This window comes from Heterodontus francisci, chromosome 1 (genome assembly GCF_036365525.1).
Source record: "Heterodontus francisci isolate sHetFra1 chromosome 1, sHetFra1.hap1, whole genome shotgun sequence".
Taxonomy (NCBI): Eukaryota; Metazoa; Chordata; class Chondrichthyes; order Heterodontiformes; family Heterodontidae; genus Heterodontus; species Heterodontus francisci.
This window is the reverse complement of record NC_090371.1, coordinates 140004216-140023410: the sequence shown is the minus strand read 5'-3', so window position 1 is coordinate 140023410 and position 19195 is coordinate 140004216. Positions and strand designations below refer to the sequence as shown.

Here is a 19195-nt window from a genome sequence, read left to right as displayed (position 1 = left end):
GAGGGGCTGTAGCATAATTAGTTAAGGAATCAATAACAACTTTGTGGAGGGATGATATGCTAAATGAGTCACCAAATGAGGCCATATGTGTGGAGCTCAGCAATAAAAAAGGGGCAGCCACACTACTAGGAATGTACGACAGACCCCCAAATAGTGAGAGGGAGGTAGAAGAACAAATGCGTAGGCAAATTTCTGAGTGCAAAAACTATAGGGCAATAATAGTTGGGGATTTCAACTACCCCAATATCAACTGGGATACAAACAGTGTGAAGGGCACAGAGGGGACAAAATTCTTGAACTGCATTCAAGAGAACTTTTTTAGCCAGCACATAACAAGCCCAATGAGAGGGGGCACAATTCTAGATTTAGTCTTCAGTAATGAAGATGGACAAGTGGAGGAAGTAACAGTGGGTGATCATTTTGAAGATAATGATCATAATGCAGTAAGTTTTAGCTTAATCATGGAAAAGGGAAAAGATAAAACAGGAGTAAAAGTTCTAAATTTGGGAAGGACAAATTTTAAGAAACTGAGAGGTGACCTGGTGAAAGTGGACTGGATACAGCTCCTTGAAGGAAAATTAGTGGCAAACCAGTGGGAGGCATTCAAAAGTGAGATACTACAGGCACAATGTAGGCATGTCCCCACTAAGATAAAGGGTGATACTGCAAAATGTAGAGTCCCCTGGTTATTTAAAAGCTTACAGGGTAAGTTAAAGCAGAAAAAGAAAGCTTATGACGATCACAAAAATCTTCATACTTTAGAAAACCTAGAGGAGTATAGAAAGTGCAGGGGTGAAGTAATAAAGGAAATTAGAAAAGCAAAGAGAGGACATGCAAAATTATTGGCAGGTAAAATCAAGGAAAACCCAAAGATGTCTTATCAGTGCATTAAGAGCAAGAGGATAGCTAAGGAAAGTGTAGGGCCTATCAGAGATGAACAAGGGAACTTATGCGTGAATGCAGAAGATATGGGCAGGGTTCTTAGTGAGTTTTTTGTCTCTGACTTCACAAAGGAGAGGGCTAATGTACACATTGTAGTTAAAGAGGAGGAGTGTGAAATATTGGAGGTGATAACATGAGAGAGGAGGTACTAGAGGGTCTGACATTCTTGAAAGTGCATAAATCACCAGGGTTGGATGGATTGCAGCCCAGGAAGCCAGGGAGGAAATAGCGGATGCACTGAGGAGCATCTTCAAATCTTCACTCGATGCAGGGAAAGTACCAGATAATTGGAGGTCTGCGAACATTATACCATTGTTTAAGAAGAGTGTGAGGGATAGGCCAACTAATTATAGGCCAGTCAGTCTGACCTCAGTGGTGGGTTAGAATCTATTCTGAGGGACAGGATAAACTGCCACTTAGAAAGGCACGGATTAATCAGGGATAATCAGCATGGATTTGTTAAGGGAAGGTCATGTCTTACTAACTTAATTAAGTTTTTTGAGGAAGAACAAGAAGGATTGATGAGGGAAGTGCAGTGGATGTAGTCTACATGGACTTTAGTAAGGCATTTGACAAGGTTCCACATGGCAGACTGGTCAGTAAAATGAAAGCCCTTGGGATATAGGGGAATGTGGCAGGTTGGATTCAGAATTGGCTCAGGGCCAGCAAACAAAGTGTAGGAATCGACGGATGTTTTTGTGAATGGAAAACTGTTCCCAGTGGCGTGCCACAGGGGTCGGTGTTGGGTCCTTTGCTGTTTGTGGTACATAGTAATGATTTGGACTTAAATACGGGAGGCATGATTGGGAAATTTGCAGATGACACAAAAATTGGCCGTGTAGTTGATAGTGAAGAGGATAGCCATAGACTCCAAAATGATATCAATGGTTTGGTTGAGTGGGCGGAAAAGTGGCAAATGGAATTCAATCCAGAAAAGTGTGAGGTAATGCATTTGGGGAGGACAAACAAAGCAAGGGAATACACAATAAACGGGAGGATATTGAGAGGGGTAGAAGAAGTGAGAGACCTTGGAGTGCATATCCACAGGTCCCTGAAGGTGGCAGGACAGGTAGATAGAGTGGTGAAGAAGGCATATGGAATGCTTTCCTTTATTGGCCGAGCTATAGAATTCAAAAGCAGGGATGTAATGCTGGAACTGTATAAAACGGTGGTTAGGCCGCAGTTGGAGTATTGCTTACAGTTTTGGTCACCACATTACAGATAGGACATAATTGCTCTGGAGAGAGTACAGAGGAGATTTACAAGAATGTTGCCAGGGCTTGAAGGTTGCAGATATGAGGAAAGATTGAATAGGCTAGGGTTTTTTCCTTAGAACTGAGGAGGCTGAGGGGTGACTTAATAGAGGCATACAGAATTATGAGGGGCCTAGATAGAGTTGACAGGAAGGACCTGTTTCCCTAGCAGAGAGGTAAATTACCAGGGGGCACAGATTTAAGGTGATTGGTAGAAGAATTAGAGGGGACATGAGGAAAAGCTTTTTCACCCAAAGGGTGGTGGTGTTTGGAATTCGCTGCCAGAAACATTGGTGGAAGCAGAAACCCTCAATTCTTTTAAAAGGTACCTGGACACGCACCTGAATTGCTGTAACTGGCAAGGCTATGGACCAGGTGTTGGAAGGTGGGATTAGATTTGGTGGCTAGTTTTTTTTCTGACCGGCATGGACATGACAGGCTGAATGGTCTCCTTCTGCGCAGTAATATTTCTACGGTTCTATGGTTACACTAAAAAAAGGATTTATCTTTCTCAGATCCAAAGTGGATGATCGCACATCATATTGAACTACATCTATCATGGCTTTGCCCACTCACTCAATTTGCCTTGTAGCCAGTCCTTCAGCAAGAACGCATTCAACTTTAAAAGCAGCCAACATTTTAAAGCCCAAAAGGAGGTACTGCCATTTGTAATGGACAATTCTCAGAAATTGGCCAAATTTTGGCTCCCAGCATCCAACATGACTTTGGAACTGGACCTAAAAAAACCTTGAAAACCAAACATAGACACAATGAGTGATTTCTTCAATATGCGAGTTAATAGATGGCAGAGGTAACTACACCACACAATGAAATGCATCGAAGCAAGATTTGTATGATTTGTCACAACCATTGGAACTGTAAATAATACTTACAAGTTTATGAGCTTTGGAACCACTGTGTCTAGGTGTGCCCCCACATTTCTTGGAAATGCTAATCCCAAAGAACTGTTTCATTAGAGCCGAGTCTGATGATGTTGATAAGGCAGAATCTTTCTTCGAAACATCTTCATATGTTAATGGGTTATTCATAAACTCAGGATGTATAAGATTATTACAATATGTAAGAAGGCACAGATTTGGGAAAGAGTTTGCAGCAATCATTGTCACGAATGTGATTTTCTTTCTTAGTTAAGAAAAAAATGTGTTATAGCAGTAATTTTAGCTGCAGACAGCAGTACAGAAGCAGCAATTTTTCAGAAGCAGCAATTCGAGGGTTAACTTTGTGAGTGCAGCTCAGAAGGGAGTGGTGTTTGTGAGTATGATAGTGATCTTTGTAAGTTTATTGATGTTACAATAAAGTATTAAAAGAACAGTTGTGCACCTTGACCATTTTCTTCACCTGCATGTGTTCAGGCCAAACCTTAGAGTTTGGAGTAAGAGAGGAGGTGTGGGTTCACCTACCTACAGTCTATGTCCCTTTGTAACTTTCTATTCTCATCTACTTAACTCACTGTGCCTCTTAACTTACTGGCATCTTCAAACTTAAATATACAACTCTCTATTCCTTTATCCAAATCATTAATACATATGGTGAAAAGCTGAGGCTCCAGCAAGACCATTTATCCCATTCTGCCAATGCAAAGACAGAAATTCAGCCTGAATGCAGGGGCACATGGCAAATGAAATTCAACGAAAGAAAGATTTGTATTTATATAGTGTCTTTCATGTATCACAGGATGTCCCAAAGTTCTTTACAGCTAATTAAGTACCTTTGAAGTGTCATCACTGTTGTAATGTAGGAGCAGAAAAGTGTGAAGTGACACATTTTGCTAGGTGGAATGAGGAGAAGTAATGCATGAAAAATGGTAAAATTTGAAAGGGGGCACAAGAAGAGAGACCAATCCTTGACGGTGGCAGAACACATTAACAAAGCAGCTAATAAACCATATGAGATTGTGGGCTTTATAAATAGAGGCATAGAGTACAAAACCAGGAAGTTATGCTAAACCAATATAAAACACTAGTTTGGCCTCTGCTGGAGTATAGTGCCCAATTCTGGGCAGCACACTTTAGGAAGGATGTGAAGACTTTGGTCAGAAGAGATTTAGTACAATGGTTTCAGGGAAGAGAAATTACAGTTATGTGGATAGACTGGAGAAGCTCATGTTGTTCTCCTTGGAAAGAAAGAAAGACTTGCATTTATATAACACTTTTCACAACCACCAGACTTCTCAAAGCTCTTTACAACCATTGAAGTACTTTTTGAAGTGTAGTCACTGTTGTAATAGAGGAAACGCAGCAGCCAATTTGCATACAGCAAACTCCCACAAACAGTAATGTGATAATGACCAGATACTCTGTTTTTGTGATATTAAGGGATAAATATTGGCCAGGATGCCAGGGTTAACTCCCTTGCTCTTCTTCCAAATAGTGTCATGGGATCTTTTACATCCACCCGAACAAAGATGGCTAACAGGAGATTTGATAGAGGTGTTTAAAATCATCAACAGTTTAGATAGAGTAAATAAAACAAATCTGTTTCTCATGGCTGAAGGATTGATATCCAGAGGGCACAAATTTAAGGTGATTATCAAAAAAACCCAGAGGCGACATGAGGAAAAACTTTTTTATGCAATGCGTGGTTAGGATTTGGCAGTCATTGCCAGATAACTTGGTGGATACAGATTCAATAGCAGTGTTCAGAAGGAAATTGGATAAATACTTGAAGGAGAAAAAAAATTGCTGAGAAGTGGGGAAAGAGCTGAGGAGTGGGAGTCTGCTTACCTGTAATAGTTAATTTTCAATCGCAGTGGGGTTGCTTGGTAGTAAGACTTAGCACACCATTAGAAAGGATACTTAGCCTGAGATGCTGTAACTTTCTGTGGGAGTTTAGTTTGTGTAAGCACAGAAAGTTCACTGTTCAATGCAGTTGAATGGTGAGTCAGACAGCGAGATGCTGTTTTTGCGAAGCTAACAGCAGAGCAGTGGATCTCAGATTGCAATTGCTTTATTTTTACGTTTAAACAAACATCTGCCCTTGCCTGAAGATGTGGTGCAACGTGCAGTGAATACCATTAGTCTCACTGTTATTTTGTCAACATTTTGGCTCAATATTTCTATGGCTATAGCAGGCCTGATAATTCACAAGCAACTAAATCATGTATGCTGGCAAATCAGAATAAAAATCCATGTTTATCATATTTATTTTTTCTATTTATCATATTAATGTGCTTTTATAATCAAATTCTCGAAACTCCTTTAACAGCACCGTCTAAATCTGCAACTTCTACAACCTAGGGCAGCAGATGCATGGGAACACCACCACTGCAGTGGTTCAAGAAGGCAGCTCACCACCACCTTCTCAAGGGCAATTAGGGATAGGCAGCAAATACCAGTGACACTCATATCCTATGAAAGAATGAAAAAAAGCACAGAACGGGTTACAGTTTGTTTTAGGAGCAGTTATTCACTTCTCCCTGGAAATGACTGACTGGAAGCTAAAAAAAAAAGTTCACGAACTGGAGATTACTTTGTGGTTGACTTTCTGAACAACTAGACAAGCACAACATGGGCACATGGGAATCAGAAAATCGGGCAAGTTTGCATACTTTGCTAACAATTTCTTCAAACTTCTCCAAGGGCAATATATCCTTCCTGAGGTGTGGGGCCCAAAACCGAATTAGGATTTGAGATGGGGTTTGATGAAACTGCTGCACAACGAAGGCACCATTTCCTCCCCTTTAGTATTCCTGCGCCTTTGTTATAAAAGACATAATTTCATTCTCCCCTAAAATATGATATAACTTGTTAACAATTCAGAAACTGGTGACTTCTAGCTCGGTGAGGCTGATCGGTCGGTAGTGGAAGATCAAACGCTGATTGGTTTGTGGTGGAGGATCTGATGCTGATTGGTTAATCGTGGAGAGGCGAACAGTGATTGGTCAGTTGTGTAGATTCGGACACTGATTGGTCATTGGCGGAAAGGCGAACAGTGATTGGTCAGTTGTGGAGGTTCGGATGCTGATTGGTCAGATGGCGGAGAGGCTAGCACTGATTGGTCAGTGATGAAGGTTAGGATGCTGATTGGTCAATGGCGGAGGTTGTGGCGCTGATTAAACATTAGTGGACGGTTGGGCATTGATATTGACAAGTTGGTAGTCGGGTGTTGGCTGCTTTTGGTGTCGGAATGGCCGCGAATAGTGACATGGATGGTGTGATCCTGCAGTGGCTGGAATGGGATAAGGTGAGTAGGCCGAGTGGCTCAGAGCCGGGAGCAGCCCCGGGCTCCTGTGAGTGACGAAGCCGCTGCTTCTCCAGCACCAGGTCCGGGCGCTCGGTCAGGACCAGGGCACCTTGCAGCTCTTGCTCGGTGAGAACTGTCACCGTTTCTGTCACCCCTTTCGATGGCAATTAGCGTCGGTCTCGGAATTGAGATCAATTAATTGGGTTGTGTGAAACTCCGATGAAGGGTCACTGACCCGAAACGTTAACTCTGCTTCTCTTTCCACAGATGCTGCCAGACCTGCTGAGTGGTTCCAGCATTTCTTGTTTTTATTTCCGATCTTGATGGGTTTTGCTTTCCGCAACCTCACTTCTCAGAGAATTGTGTATTTGGACACGGCCCTGCCCTCAGTTTTATTTTCATGAAGTGTACACTCTCATTCCTTACTTTTACCCCCCTCCAAAGTGTATTACCTTGCTTATTCATTCATGGGATGTGGGCATCACTGGCAAGACCAGCATTTATTGCTCATCCCTAATTGTCCATGAGAAGGTGGTGGTGAGCTGCCTTCTTAAAATGCTGCAGTCGTTGTGGTGTAGGTATACCCACAGTGCTGTTAGGAAGGGAGTTCCAGGATTTTGACCCAGCGACAGTGAAGGAATGGCAATATAGTTCCAAGTCAGGAACTTGAAGGTGGTGATGTGCCCATACATCTGTTGCCTTTGCCCTTCTACGGTAGAGGTTACACGTTTGGAAGGTGCTGTGGAAGGAGCCTTGGTGAGTTTCTGCATTGCATCTTGTAGGTGGTACATACTGGTGCCACGATGTGCTGGTTGAGGAGGGAGTGAATGTTGAAGGTGGTGGATTGGGTATCAGTCCTGACTGATGTTGAACTTGTCGAGTATTGTTGGAGCTGCACTCATGCAGGCAATTGGAGAGTATTCCATCAACTGTTGACTTGTGCCTTGTAGATGAATAAGCTCTGGGGAGTCTGGAGGTGAGTTACCCAGCCTCTGACCAGCTCTTGTAGCCACAGTATTTATGTGGCTGGTCCATTTAAGTTTCTGATCAATGGTGACCCTTAGAATATTCATGTTGGGGAATTCAGTCATAGTAATGTGATCAAATGTCAATGGGATATGGTTTGATTTTCTCTTGTTGGGTGATGGTCATTGACTGGTGTGGTGTAAATGTTGCTTGCCATTTATCAGCCCAAATTTTAATGTTGTCCAGGCCTTGCCGCATGTGGGCACAGACTGCTTTATTATTTTTACTAAATTGCACCTGCTATCTGCTTTCCTGTTCTGCTAACTTGTCTTGGTCTCCCTGAAATCTTTTTTAGTCTGTATGCCTAATCTATTTTGTCATCAGCAAATTTGATTTTGTATTCACTCTACCCAAATACCTATCATCAGCTATAATTCTTGAAACAGATGTTCGCGGCCCAACCACTGATCCATGGAATGAAACAACACCAGTCCTTTTCAGATCTGATAAGTGCCCACTTATTTACCTGAACCTAGTTCCATATTTGCCCACCAATTTTCTATCCATGATGCCACCTTCTCATACATTGTTTGAAAATACATACCACATACTACATCTGCTTCAATTAAACACGACACAGCATTCTGTTAGATTTGTCAAACATGACTTGTCTTCAGCTGATTCATGCTAGTATTGCTTGATTAGCCCATATCTTTCTAAATGTTCAATAATTTTATCTTGAAGGCTTGTGAGTTTGATGTCAGTTGTCGGCAAACTGCTGGAAATAAATACATGATGTGATTTATGATCATTGAAAGTTTGGAGGTACTGGAGAGTTTCATCTTGGCTTCAGGAAGTCAGATAGATCTTGTTATTAGCCTAATTGAGTTCTTTTGAAAAAGAAACTGGAACAATGGATAATGGTGATTCTGTTGTATATCTTTATTCCCAAAAAGTGTTCAACCAAGTAGCATAAAGTTCTGCTTGACCTGCTGAGTATTTCCAGAATATTCTTTTTATATACCATATAGACAGCTACAGGGTTAACACAAATCATATGGGATCATATGACATTTATTACGCTGATTAGGTAATTGCTTAAAATCTCATAAGCAGCATGTTGTAATGAATGGGGGCTGGTCACAAATTATGTTCCACAATACTTTTCTAGTGCTATTTCTGTTTATCATTTTCATTGCTAAATTTAGGTTATGTAGTGCATTAATGGAACTATTCTTGCATTCATTTATAAGAAAATATACATAGACGAATTCGGGCCCAGTTAATAGGTTGCGTGCTGATATAGGCAAGTTATGAAAATTGGCTCTGTGTGACAAATGTCCATTTAATGTCATGCATTTAATGTTTGGAAACTTCAGCTATGTTGGTAACATGCAAAGGTATCTGTTGAAGGCAATGATTGACAAGGAGAGCTGAGGGGTAATAGTCGATGTCCATTTAAAGTGTGCAAATAGTGTGAGATGGCTGCAGGAAAAGTAAATGAAATGTTAGGTTATATTGTTGGAGCATCAAGTATAAAACTGAGAGGGTTGTGTAAAGTTTGGATACTTCCACATTTTTAGTATTAGGTTAGCACACATGTTGAGGGTGACTTGTGGCGCTAGAGGGGGGTGTTTGCAGCTAGTCTGAATGCTTAAGTTATTTTAGACAGATATGGATGGCTGGACCAGACAACATGCCTATAAAATTTACAGCAAAGATGTCAGGAAGGCCAAGGCCGGAACGTTTCGGCCCAGAGACCATGTGTTAGTGCTACTACCAATATAGGGTGAACCATTGAAAGCCTGGTTCAGTGGCCCATACAGAATAGTAAAGAGAACTGGCAAGGTGAATTATTTAATTGACTGTAGGAAAATGCAAAGGCTGTGCCACATCAACATGTTAAAGCAGCATCACAGCTGGGAAGGGGACAAACAAGCACGGGTCTGTCAGACAGTCAGGAGGGAGGACGAAGAAAGGGACAGTGATGATGAGTTAGAGGGAGGCTTGGAGGATTCCCAAAATGAACCCCCTACCATCCAGTTAGCTAACACCAAAATGTTAGGGAAATTAGACACCACACTCTCCTATTTAAATGCAAAACAGAGAGGAGCCCTAACAAGGCTGCTCACAGCATTTAAAGAAATGTGCAGGGACAAACCAGGGTGCACATCCCTAACCCTACATGATGTGGATCTAGGAGAGATCCCTGCTGCTTAGGTCATAGGAAACTAACCCAGGTTTGGGAGGAAATTCAGTACTTGCTGGAGCACAAGCTGATTGAGCCCAGTCAAAACAGTTGGAGATCCCCAGTTGTGCTGGTGCCCAAGTCTGATGGCTCAATGAGGCTCTGCATTGATTACAGGAAGGTTAATGCAGTGACCAAATCTGACTCCTACCCAATTCCCCACCTGGAAGACTGTATTGATAGAGTAGGAAAAGCCACTTACTTAACCAAGATAGACTTGTTAAAAGGAGATACTCGCAGATTCCCGTAACACCCCGAGCTAAAGAGATCTCGGCTTTTGTCATCCCAGACAGCTTATTCCAGTGCTGAGTAATGCATTTTGGATTAAGGAATGCCCCAGCTATTTTTCAAAGGCTGATGAACCAGGTAGTGGCTGGCCTATCCAACTGTGTAGTGTACTTGGGTGATCTGTTAATGTACAGTGACACTGGTGGAATCACCTAGACCAGATAGAAGCCCTCTTCCGAAGGTTACAGTTGGCTGACCTAGAAGTAAATCTTGCAAAGAGCGAGTTCGCTAAAGCTGAAGTAACTTACCTAGGGCATGTTGTGGGTCAGGGGCAAGCGCTGCTCAGAGCAGCAAAGGTACAGGCACTGATGGATTTTCCCATCCTCACGACCAAACAGGAAATAATGCGATTTTTGGGGATATGTAGGTTTTGCCGCAAGTTCGCCCCAAACTTCAGCACTTTATCTGCCCCACTGACAAATTCACAATAGAAATGAGCTAAGGTAGTTTGGTCAGGGGAGTGCCAAACAACTTTTGAGGGGCTGAAAGCCATCTTAACCAATGAACTGGTGCTGGCAGCTCTAAACTTTAATAAACCATATAAAGTGGCAGACGATTGTAGTGACCTTGGGGTAGGTGCCATCCTGCTCCAAAATGATGAGTCAGGCATTGAGAGATCAGTTGGGTACTTCTCCAAAAAATTAAACCGCACCAAAAGAGATTCTCCATTGTGGAAAAGGAAGCTCTGGGACTGTCGCTGGCGGTCAAGCGCTTTGAGATATATGTTGAAAATGGATAAAGGGAGACCATAGTCTATATCAATCACCTTTGTGGAGAAGCCTGCTTTTGCAACCTTACCACTTAAAGATTACCCACATTGCAGAAAAAAACAATATGATAGCCTATCCCTTATCCAGAGTCTAAATCAACACAGAATCATCCCAGATGAAAACTAAACCAGAGCATAACTATGGCAGTGTGAAATTGAGAAGTGAGTGTTTGAGGATAAATGTGAGTGTACACTTTTTTTTTATTTTATAACCTTGTAATGAAATGCTTCTGTTGTCACATTTAATTCTGCACAGGCACTGCCAAATGATTTTTTTTTAATCCATCAGCTGGAAACCTGAATTAAAATTCTAAAAAAGGTGACTGCGAGCAGCTAAAATTGCCACCAAAATCTGCGTTGAAAACCCCTACATTCCAGTGCATTGAGAGGGAGTTGAATTGTCTGCCCAGTCCCCTCCAGAACAACGACTTAGGAAGTTTGGAGTGCATCTGTTGGCCAGTCACCATTAACAAGACATTTAAAGGCAAACACTTGGGACATTAAACTGGTGGAGATGAACCACTCAAGGGTAATCAGTTGAACAATGGGAACCTGATTGAGAGAAGATAATTCCTAGAAATTAACTAATTAAGTTGCAAGAGGAAATACACACAGCCATCATGTGACAGGTGCACTATCTGTGTGTTTTAAGCTAGGTTTTCTCTCTCTGCAGCAGACAAGCAACTGGATGCTAATCAGAAGAGACCAAGTGGGTTGTTTCTCTGTCTCCCTCCAGTTCACCTGGCAAATTTCAAACCCTGCCTGCTGACTGTAACCACCGAAGCTAATCACTGCGGCAGACAGAGACCCTGTGAAGGAACTCATCCACATCACTGTTTCCTGGAGGGCCACCGAACCTGCTGGCCACATCTACAACCCAGAAACCTCAGGACCACAGAGTTCAGCTGGAAGCCAACCGAGTCATCAAACTCCACAGACTGTATACCCCTTTTTATTGCTCTGGACTCTAATCTGACCAATCTATCCTTCCCCACTCTGTAACCTATTTATGTGTGTGTGTGCCTGTGTGAAAGGGTGGAGAATATTTTATTATTTTACAAGTACAATAAAACTAATCTCTTTCTTTGTTAATCTCAAGAAATCTGTCCGATTGGTTCTTTTATGGTCATAGCATGTAAATGGTGAAACACTTAATAAATTGGCAAGTACATTCACTTTAAACAAAAACAAACTTTGTTGCAGTCAAGCAAGGAGAGGGACAACAGGGGAGCCCTTTGACCCTTTCCTCACCTGATAGTGTTACAATCTACTGTCCTTGTTTATGGAACTATTCAAATTATGTCAGTAAGGTATAGAACATTGGAAATCTTTGTCATTACAAAAACATTGAATACAAAAAGGTATTTTACTGAAATAATTACATTGAGATGATAATTAAATGCCCCTTTTCTGTGTTTTGTACTCTAAATTAAAGATATTGTTACGACTAGGTGATGAAGGAGTCTCAGGCTCCCCTTTCGCCCCTTCTCTGGTTTGACTGCAACAGGGTTTATCCTTGTTTAACACAATGATTTAACTTACCACCTCAGTGAGCACTTGCTCCTGTTCCTCTAATATAATTGCAAATGAACCAATCACACTGGTTTTCTTGAGTTTAAACAAGAAAGATGTAAGTTTATTATCCTTATCACTCTAAACCGGTTAAAATTACTAAAATACGCTATGCATCCATGCCCATATTTACACAAGCCACACACACACAAATAGTTTACAGAGGGAAAAACCAAGTTGGGAGGTTGGAGTAGAGTTCATAATAAATGGAATTGAAATACAGTTCAGTAGTCTCAGTACCTTTTGTTGAAATTGTAGTTCTGAAGTCCAGTAAAAGTTTCAGGCAAAGTTCTACTCGATGAAATTAATATTTTCCGTTTGGCATGTGGGGTTTTCATCACAATATGCATGTTATCATTGGTTGCAATGCAATCCTTAGATACAGGGATGGTGCCAGAGGACTGGAAAATTGCAAATGTTGCATCCTTATTCAAAAAAAGGGTGTAAGGATAAACCCAGGAACTACAGGCTAGTCAGTTTAACCTCAATGGTGGGAAAGCTTTTAGAAACGATAATCCTTGATAAAATTAACAGTCACATGGATGACTGTGGATTAATTAAGGAAAGTCACCATGGGTTTGTTAAAGGTGTTTAATTAGCTTGATTGAGTTTTTTGATAAGGGTAATGGGGTTGATGTGTACGTGGACTTCCAAAGGCGTTTGATAAAGTGCTACATAATAGACTTGTCAGCAAAGTTGAAGCCTGTGGAATAAAAGGAACAGTGACAGCATGGATACAAAATTTGCAAAGTAACAGGAAACAGAATAGTGGTAAATGATTGTTTTTTAGACTGGAGGAAGGTACACAATTGATGCTTGGACCACTGCTTTTCCTGGCATATATTAACGACTTGGCCTTGGATGTGCGGGGCACAATTTCAAAATTTGCAGATGAGACAAACTTTGGAAGCATAGTGAACTGTAAAGGGGATGATGATAGAATTCAAGAGGACATGCAGAGATTGGTGGAATGGGTGGACATGTGGCAGATGAAATTTAATGCAAAGAAGCTTGAAGTGATACATTTTGGTAGGAAGAACAAGGAGGCAATATAATCTAAAGGGCACAATTCTAAAGTGGATGCAGGAACAGAGAGACCTAGGGGTATCTGTGCACAAATCATTGAAGGTGGCAGGGCAAGGTTAAGAAAGTTGTTAAAAAGACTTATGGGATTCTGGGCTTTTTATATAGGGACATAGAATACAAAAGCAAGCAAGTTATGATGGACACTGGTTCAGCCTCACCTGGAGTAATGAGTCCAATTCTGGGCAGTGCACTTTAGGAAGGATTTGAAGGCTTTAGAGGGGGTGCAGAAAAGATTTATGAGAATGATTCCAGGGATGAGGGACTTCAGCTACGTGGACAAATTGAAGAGCTCGGGTTACTCGCCAGAGAAGGCAGAGAAAAGATTTTATAGAGGTATTGAAATCATGACAGGTCCAGACAGAGTAGACAGTCAAAAACTGTTCCCATTGATGAGAAGATCAAGAACTGGAGGACACATTTTAAGGTGATTGGCAAAAGAACCAAAGGCGACCTGAGAAAATATTTTTTTATGCAGCGAGTGGTTAGCATCTGGAATGCACTTCCTGAAAGGGTGGTGGAGGTAGATTCAGTCATGGTGAGTGTTTTGTGATGTGACTGGTTCTTACTGATACCAATCCATTGATTCTTGCCCTAGAAGCTTGATTTGTGAGGAAACTTTTTTTATCTAGAATTCCCATATTATATTTTCTAATCACAAGAATGTGACAGCTGATTTATAATGAGTTGAAAAGTATAATTTGATATTTAACCTAACAAGTTTTTGAAATTTTAATCTTTGCTTTTCTAGAATCCAAAGACATTAGCAGAAGTCAGGCAGCTGAATTGTGATGGGAACATTGAAAGGCTGCGAGAATGCTTTGGGTCAAGGATGAAGTTTGGAACGGCAGGGATACGGTCAACCATGGGACCAGGATTTTCTCAAATGAATGTCCTTACAATTATTCAGACAACACAGGTAAGTTGATGAGTGAGTGTGGTTCAGAAAACTGATTAATTGAACTATATACTTTGTCATAGTCCTGTAGTTTTTATTCAGAATATGCGGTTTGCCTTTAAGGCTCGCAACGGATCAGTATGGCTTTAAGAGCCGGCAAGCCTCAGGAGTGAAAGGAAGGTGCATTTTCATTGCCTTAGAAACAGCCATTTGTAGACTGCGATTCAAAGGGTGCATTCTTGATGCCATGGAAACAGCCACTGGGAGTGAGCCTGATGCGATACATTTGTTACAATTCAGTTTGAACTGGCACTTAGTAAGACTCTTTGAATACACAGTCAGCTGTGGTGTCAGCACTGAAAAAAGCTCTCAACTATTTAAACTGAAGGAAATAGGATTTTTGTTTGTTTAATTATTATCTCTCAATTCTAAAAAGTCAAGCCAAGACAGAGATCTCTGGTAATTTAAATTGAAGAAAAAGAAGTTGGACTGTGACAATCTTTTATCCCTCAAAAACTCTAAAGTCAGATTGATTCTGTTGAAAGTGTTTGCAAGTCATTAATTGTTGAAATTCGCTGGACTTCAAACAACATTCTGCGAGGACTTTGAACAACATTGGACTATAAATTTGCAAGGACTCTAATTTTTCTATTTTTAAATGTTCATAGTGTTTAAGAATTTAGTTCTGTTAATTAAATAATTAATTTGCTGATTTAAAGACACCTGGTTTGGTTAGCCTCATTCGGGGGTTACTAGATGGTACAATTTAGTGGGTCTTTCTTTAATTTGGAAAGTTTTTAAATGATATGTTAGCCGATCTGTGGAACAATGGGATTGAATTAACAGTGCGTTGTGGTGGGACCAATCAGAATCATATATTTTGATTGGGGGCTTTGATAGGAGCGGTCGGTTGTAACAACTTCCACGAATGCAGTTTTGCTATCAGTTAGTTTGTCAGTTTGTTGGGCAAGAAGTAGTATATTTTGGATATCCCTTTTCTCTAAATTGTGAAACAGCTTACATGTTTCCAAATATACCATCTGGTATCCTGGCAAGGAACAGAGTTTATTTCAGCCGCTCATCAGTCTGTACCCTATTTTTATGTGTGTGTGACTGACAGTGTGGCGTAGTTTATTATTTTATTTAGATTGGGTTTTTGGTTAAGTCCGATAAACTCACCTCTTTCTTGTTTTAAACTCAAGAAAACCTGTCCGATTGGTTCTTTTGTGCTCAGAACAAAGGTAAAAGGTTAAACACTCATTGAAGTGGTAAGCACTTCCAGTGTTTTTAAAATGAATAAACCCTGTTGCGGTCAAACAAGGAAAAGACAAGAGGAGAGCCTTGGGACCCCACCTCACCTGATCGTAACAAGGGTGACCCTGGGAGATTTACCAGGCAACTGAAAAGAGGAGACATACAGATATAGGAGAGAGGAGGAGGAGTAAAAATTACAATAGGTAAACAGTGTCGAGTGAGTAGAGTGTTCTGATTATGGCAACAATAAACTATGGGGTAAATACATTGAGAGGCAGAATTAGAGTTGATTTCATTTTAAGCCTCTTACAGAAAAACCAAGGTGAGTTATTAAATTTGTGCAGTGCAGCACTGCACTGAAGTTGAAGGGTATGGTAATAAACTTCAACTGTGACTAAAGTTTTTTAAGTTCTTAAATATTGCCAAGAATGTATTATACCATCTCTCTATTCTTCAAATTGAATTGAACATATTGCATGTGGCACTAATTTTTAATAGCCATACACTAGAATGCATCATCTTCAAAAAGAAAACTAAACTTAAATACTGAATCCTGGAGACCTATTGGAACACATTCTTTCCCCTGCCCAAAATGAACCCAATCCTAAGAATTTAAATGATCCCTAAGCCTGTTAAGATTTTTTTTCTAAAAGTGAACTTGAAAGAAATGATTTGGTTTTAATTATAATTTTTTTTTGCTTCTTCAGGGCTTGTGTAGGTATCTGGAAAAATCGTTTTCAGATGTAAAAGACAGAGGTGTAGTGATTGGGTTTGATGCACGTGCTCACCCTCCCAGTGGAAGCAGCAGCCAAAGGTGAAGTTTGAATTTAGCTGAGGGAAAGGAAACCAATAAGCAATTTGATTTTTAAAAGCTTTTTAAGTCTTGGTGGAATTGTCACTATACAGAAAACACACAATATTGCGAATATATTTTATGTTGCTTGAGCTGCACACTAGTAAAGGATGTTTATTTTACTAACAGCACTACTAATAAATGAGTAGACTTACAATTTAATTTCAAGTCATTATTTATAAAATCTACTTCTGAGTTGAAGATTAGCAAATATACTACGGCTACCTAATATGATGACTTCATTTTTCTGGATGTCATGTAGATAATTTTTTTCAAGTCAAAGTGTACAAGAAATGGCTTTTCAATTCTAAGAAACCCTCTGCTGCGTGTAATACCCTGAAATGTATATTTTTATTAGGTTGAAGTGAAAGATTAGATTTCATCACTGAACAGGCTGGAACATGAAATCTCAGCATGCACTGAGCCACATTATGATTTTATTTGGTCTAGACTTTATGGGTAGCATTTCCATGAGGTTTGCCTGAAACTGGCCTCACCAGTGCAAAAGATCTTGGAATTTTAAGCGCAAGTTGAATTTCTGCAATCTTTTGCACTGGTTTAAAATATATCATGCTAGAAGCTGGTCCTGCTCACAAAATTGGCCATGCTCCAGATGGAATTAATCACCATGCAGAGTTTTCACATTGTGCCTGTTTGTGGCCCCTCGAGAAAGCTTTTAAAATTAAGCTTTTCCTTTAGGTATATGGGCACCTTTTTAAAAGTTTTTAAATATTAAATTTTTTTCATTGACTAAAACCAACTAGTATCAGTGAAACTGGTAAATGATTCTGTATAGTTTATAGTTATTTTCCATTTTTAAAAAGGGGTAACTCACAGGTGATTTACATATTTTCAGCTGTATTATTAAAACTGTACCAGGTTACCACTCTTAAATATATTGGAATATCTTTAAATGCAATGGGGCAAGGGGGGGGAAGAGAGAATAAATAATTTTAAAAATGCTGCCCAATTGTGCTGTTAGATGGAAGATTTTATGTTTTTGATTATGCAAATGAGTTTGAGCACAAACTTGGACTTCACTTCGGAAAACTAGTGCAATTTGCGTCTGGATTGCCGATTGTGTTCAAAGCGGAAACTCGAACCCTGTACTTTTATATGCATCTTTTAAAGAATCTGAAAGATAATTCGTAGTGTTTATTATCTAGTTCAAGTTTCTGCTTTTCTCACTTATTTGACTATTGTGAAAAGAAAGTTGTAAATTATGTTCCCCATCCAATTCAGTCAATTGTTAAACTGATCCAATTTTGTATGGCGCCATAATGGGATGAAATTAAATAGGATTTGGCTTCAGTAAAGATGTATCACTATAACATGCTCATGTCAGTAAATTATGCTTTTTGATTCCTTTTAAATTGTTTGCCAGAAAAAATTTCCATGATGTGTAAAATTACTTCTGTTTTGAAAGGATTTTGTATGTTGGTACAAAGTGGCAAGTTTACATGTCGACAATAGCACTTGAAAGAAGGGTTTAAAAACTTCTAATTAAAGATAAGCATAAATCTAAAGTTTATGTTTTGCTTCTTAAGATAAATTTTAGAGTTAACCTATTTCTGTGACTTGCAGATTTGCCCAATTTGCCGCCACTGTCCTGGTTAGTCAGGGAATTCCTGTGTATCTCTTCTCTCGGATTGTACCAACCCCATTAGTGGTATGTGTTAACTCTTCGATACATGTGACCTTTGTAAAGTGCTTCTTCAATATCTTGTACGTGTGATACTACTGACTTGTTTCTGGACGTGTGTAGTTCGAAAAAATGCTATAGAAACTTGAAAATGCTTTTTCTAGCTCTTTTCTTGGTAACAAATTTAATTTTTACTTAGTTGTTCAAATTAACATACAAATAGAAACTTGCTATTGTCCTGTCAGGGCAAATGCTTTAAATGTTTGCATCATAAGCATTTTTCCTCTCCACCTCATACAAAATCCTGAAGAAATCTGAATTCTCAGTTGAAATGAATTCTACATTGATTTAGTATAATATGTTAGTTCTCTGAATTTTCAGTTCTATTAAAGTTTTGCTTATTCAACACATTAACCTTGAATTCCTTGCACTAAAACTCATGTTACTTTTCTACTATTTACTTGATGGCCAGCACGGACACAATGGGCCGAAGGGCCTGTTTCTGCACTGTATAACTCTATGACTTACCTACCGTCTATCAGCATTGTCAATTTATTTGTTTCCTACCAAATTAATGCAGAAATTTAGCAGAGACTTTGAGCTCCAGGTTGGTAAGATTTAATTTCAGAAACTATTTTTTTTTAATGTACCCGAGTACCATTCCATTCTGGGAAGCATGCTTTAGGAGGCCTGTTTAAGTCTCCAAGCCAATCACTGCGGGCCTGCTAAACTTTGATTTAAATATGCGTTGACACTTTGGATAGTAATACTCAGTATTAGTGTAATAGCCCACACGGGCATTAATCAGTCTGCACGCACAAAATGGTGCCCTGCAATATGCTGTTGGCCCTTCATCTTGGTTTTTCAATTTAAAAAAAATCTTTGGTACTGAATTACTGATTTTATACAAGGGGACAGTCTCTTGCTAAAAAAACTCATTCAAGAATGTTGTTTTTCTTGTGCATGGTCAATGTTATCTCCTAGAATGGTTTCAATTGCCTGAGTGGGTAGGAAAGGAATTTTCCGGAGTTCTTTTTTTGCATCTATTTGGAAACTCATGTTAAGCAATTTGTTTGGTAGCTATTGCAAATTTTTCCATTGGTACCCTTGATAGGGCCCAAACATCCAGCCCAGGGTATTTGCTTCACAAATATATTAAAAGTCTTGTGCTTCCGACCACATCTATAAAGTAAATTTATGAAGCTTCCTTTAAAGATAATCAAT

General features: G+C 39.8%; 1 protein-coding gene across 1 annotated transcript in view; it reads left to right on the top strand.

Moving 5' to 3' along the window:
- Nucleotides 1–6207: 6207 nt before the first annotated feature.
- Nucleotides 6208–19195, top strand: part of pgm2 (phosphoglucomutase 2) — a 73914-nt gene continuing 60926 nt past the window's right edge. Inside the window, exons 1-4 of the mRNA XM_068036978.1 lie at nucleotides 6208–6398; nucleotides 14076–14243; nucleotides 16184–16290; nucleotides 17914–17998. Of these exons, the coding sequence (XP_067893079.1) occupies nucleotides 6342–6398; nucleotides 14076–14243; nucleotides 16184–16290; nucleotides 17914–17998 (417 nt within the window). The 5' untranslated portion in view covers nucleotides 6208–6341. The remainder of the gene's footprint in view (nucleotides 6399–14075; nucleotides 14244–16183; nucleotides 16291–17913; nucleotides 17999–19195) is intronic.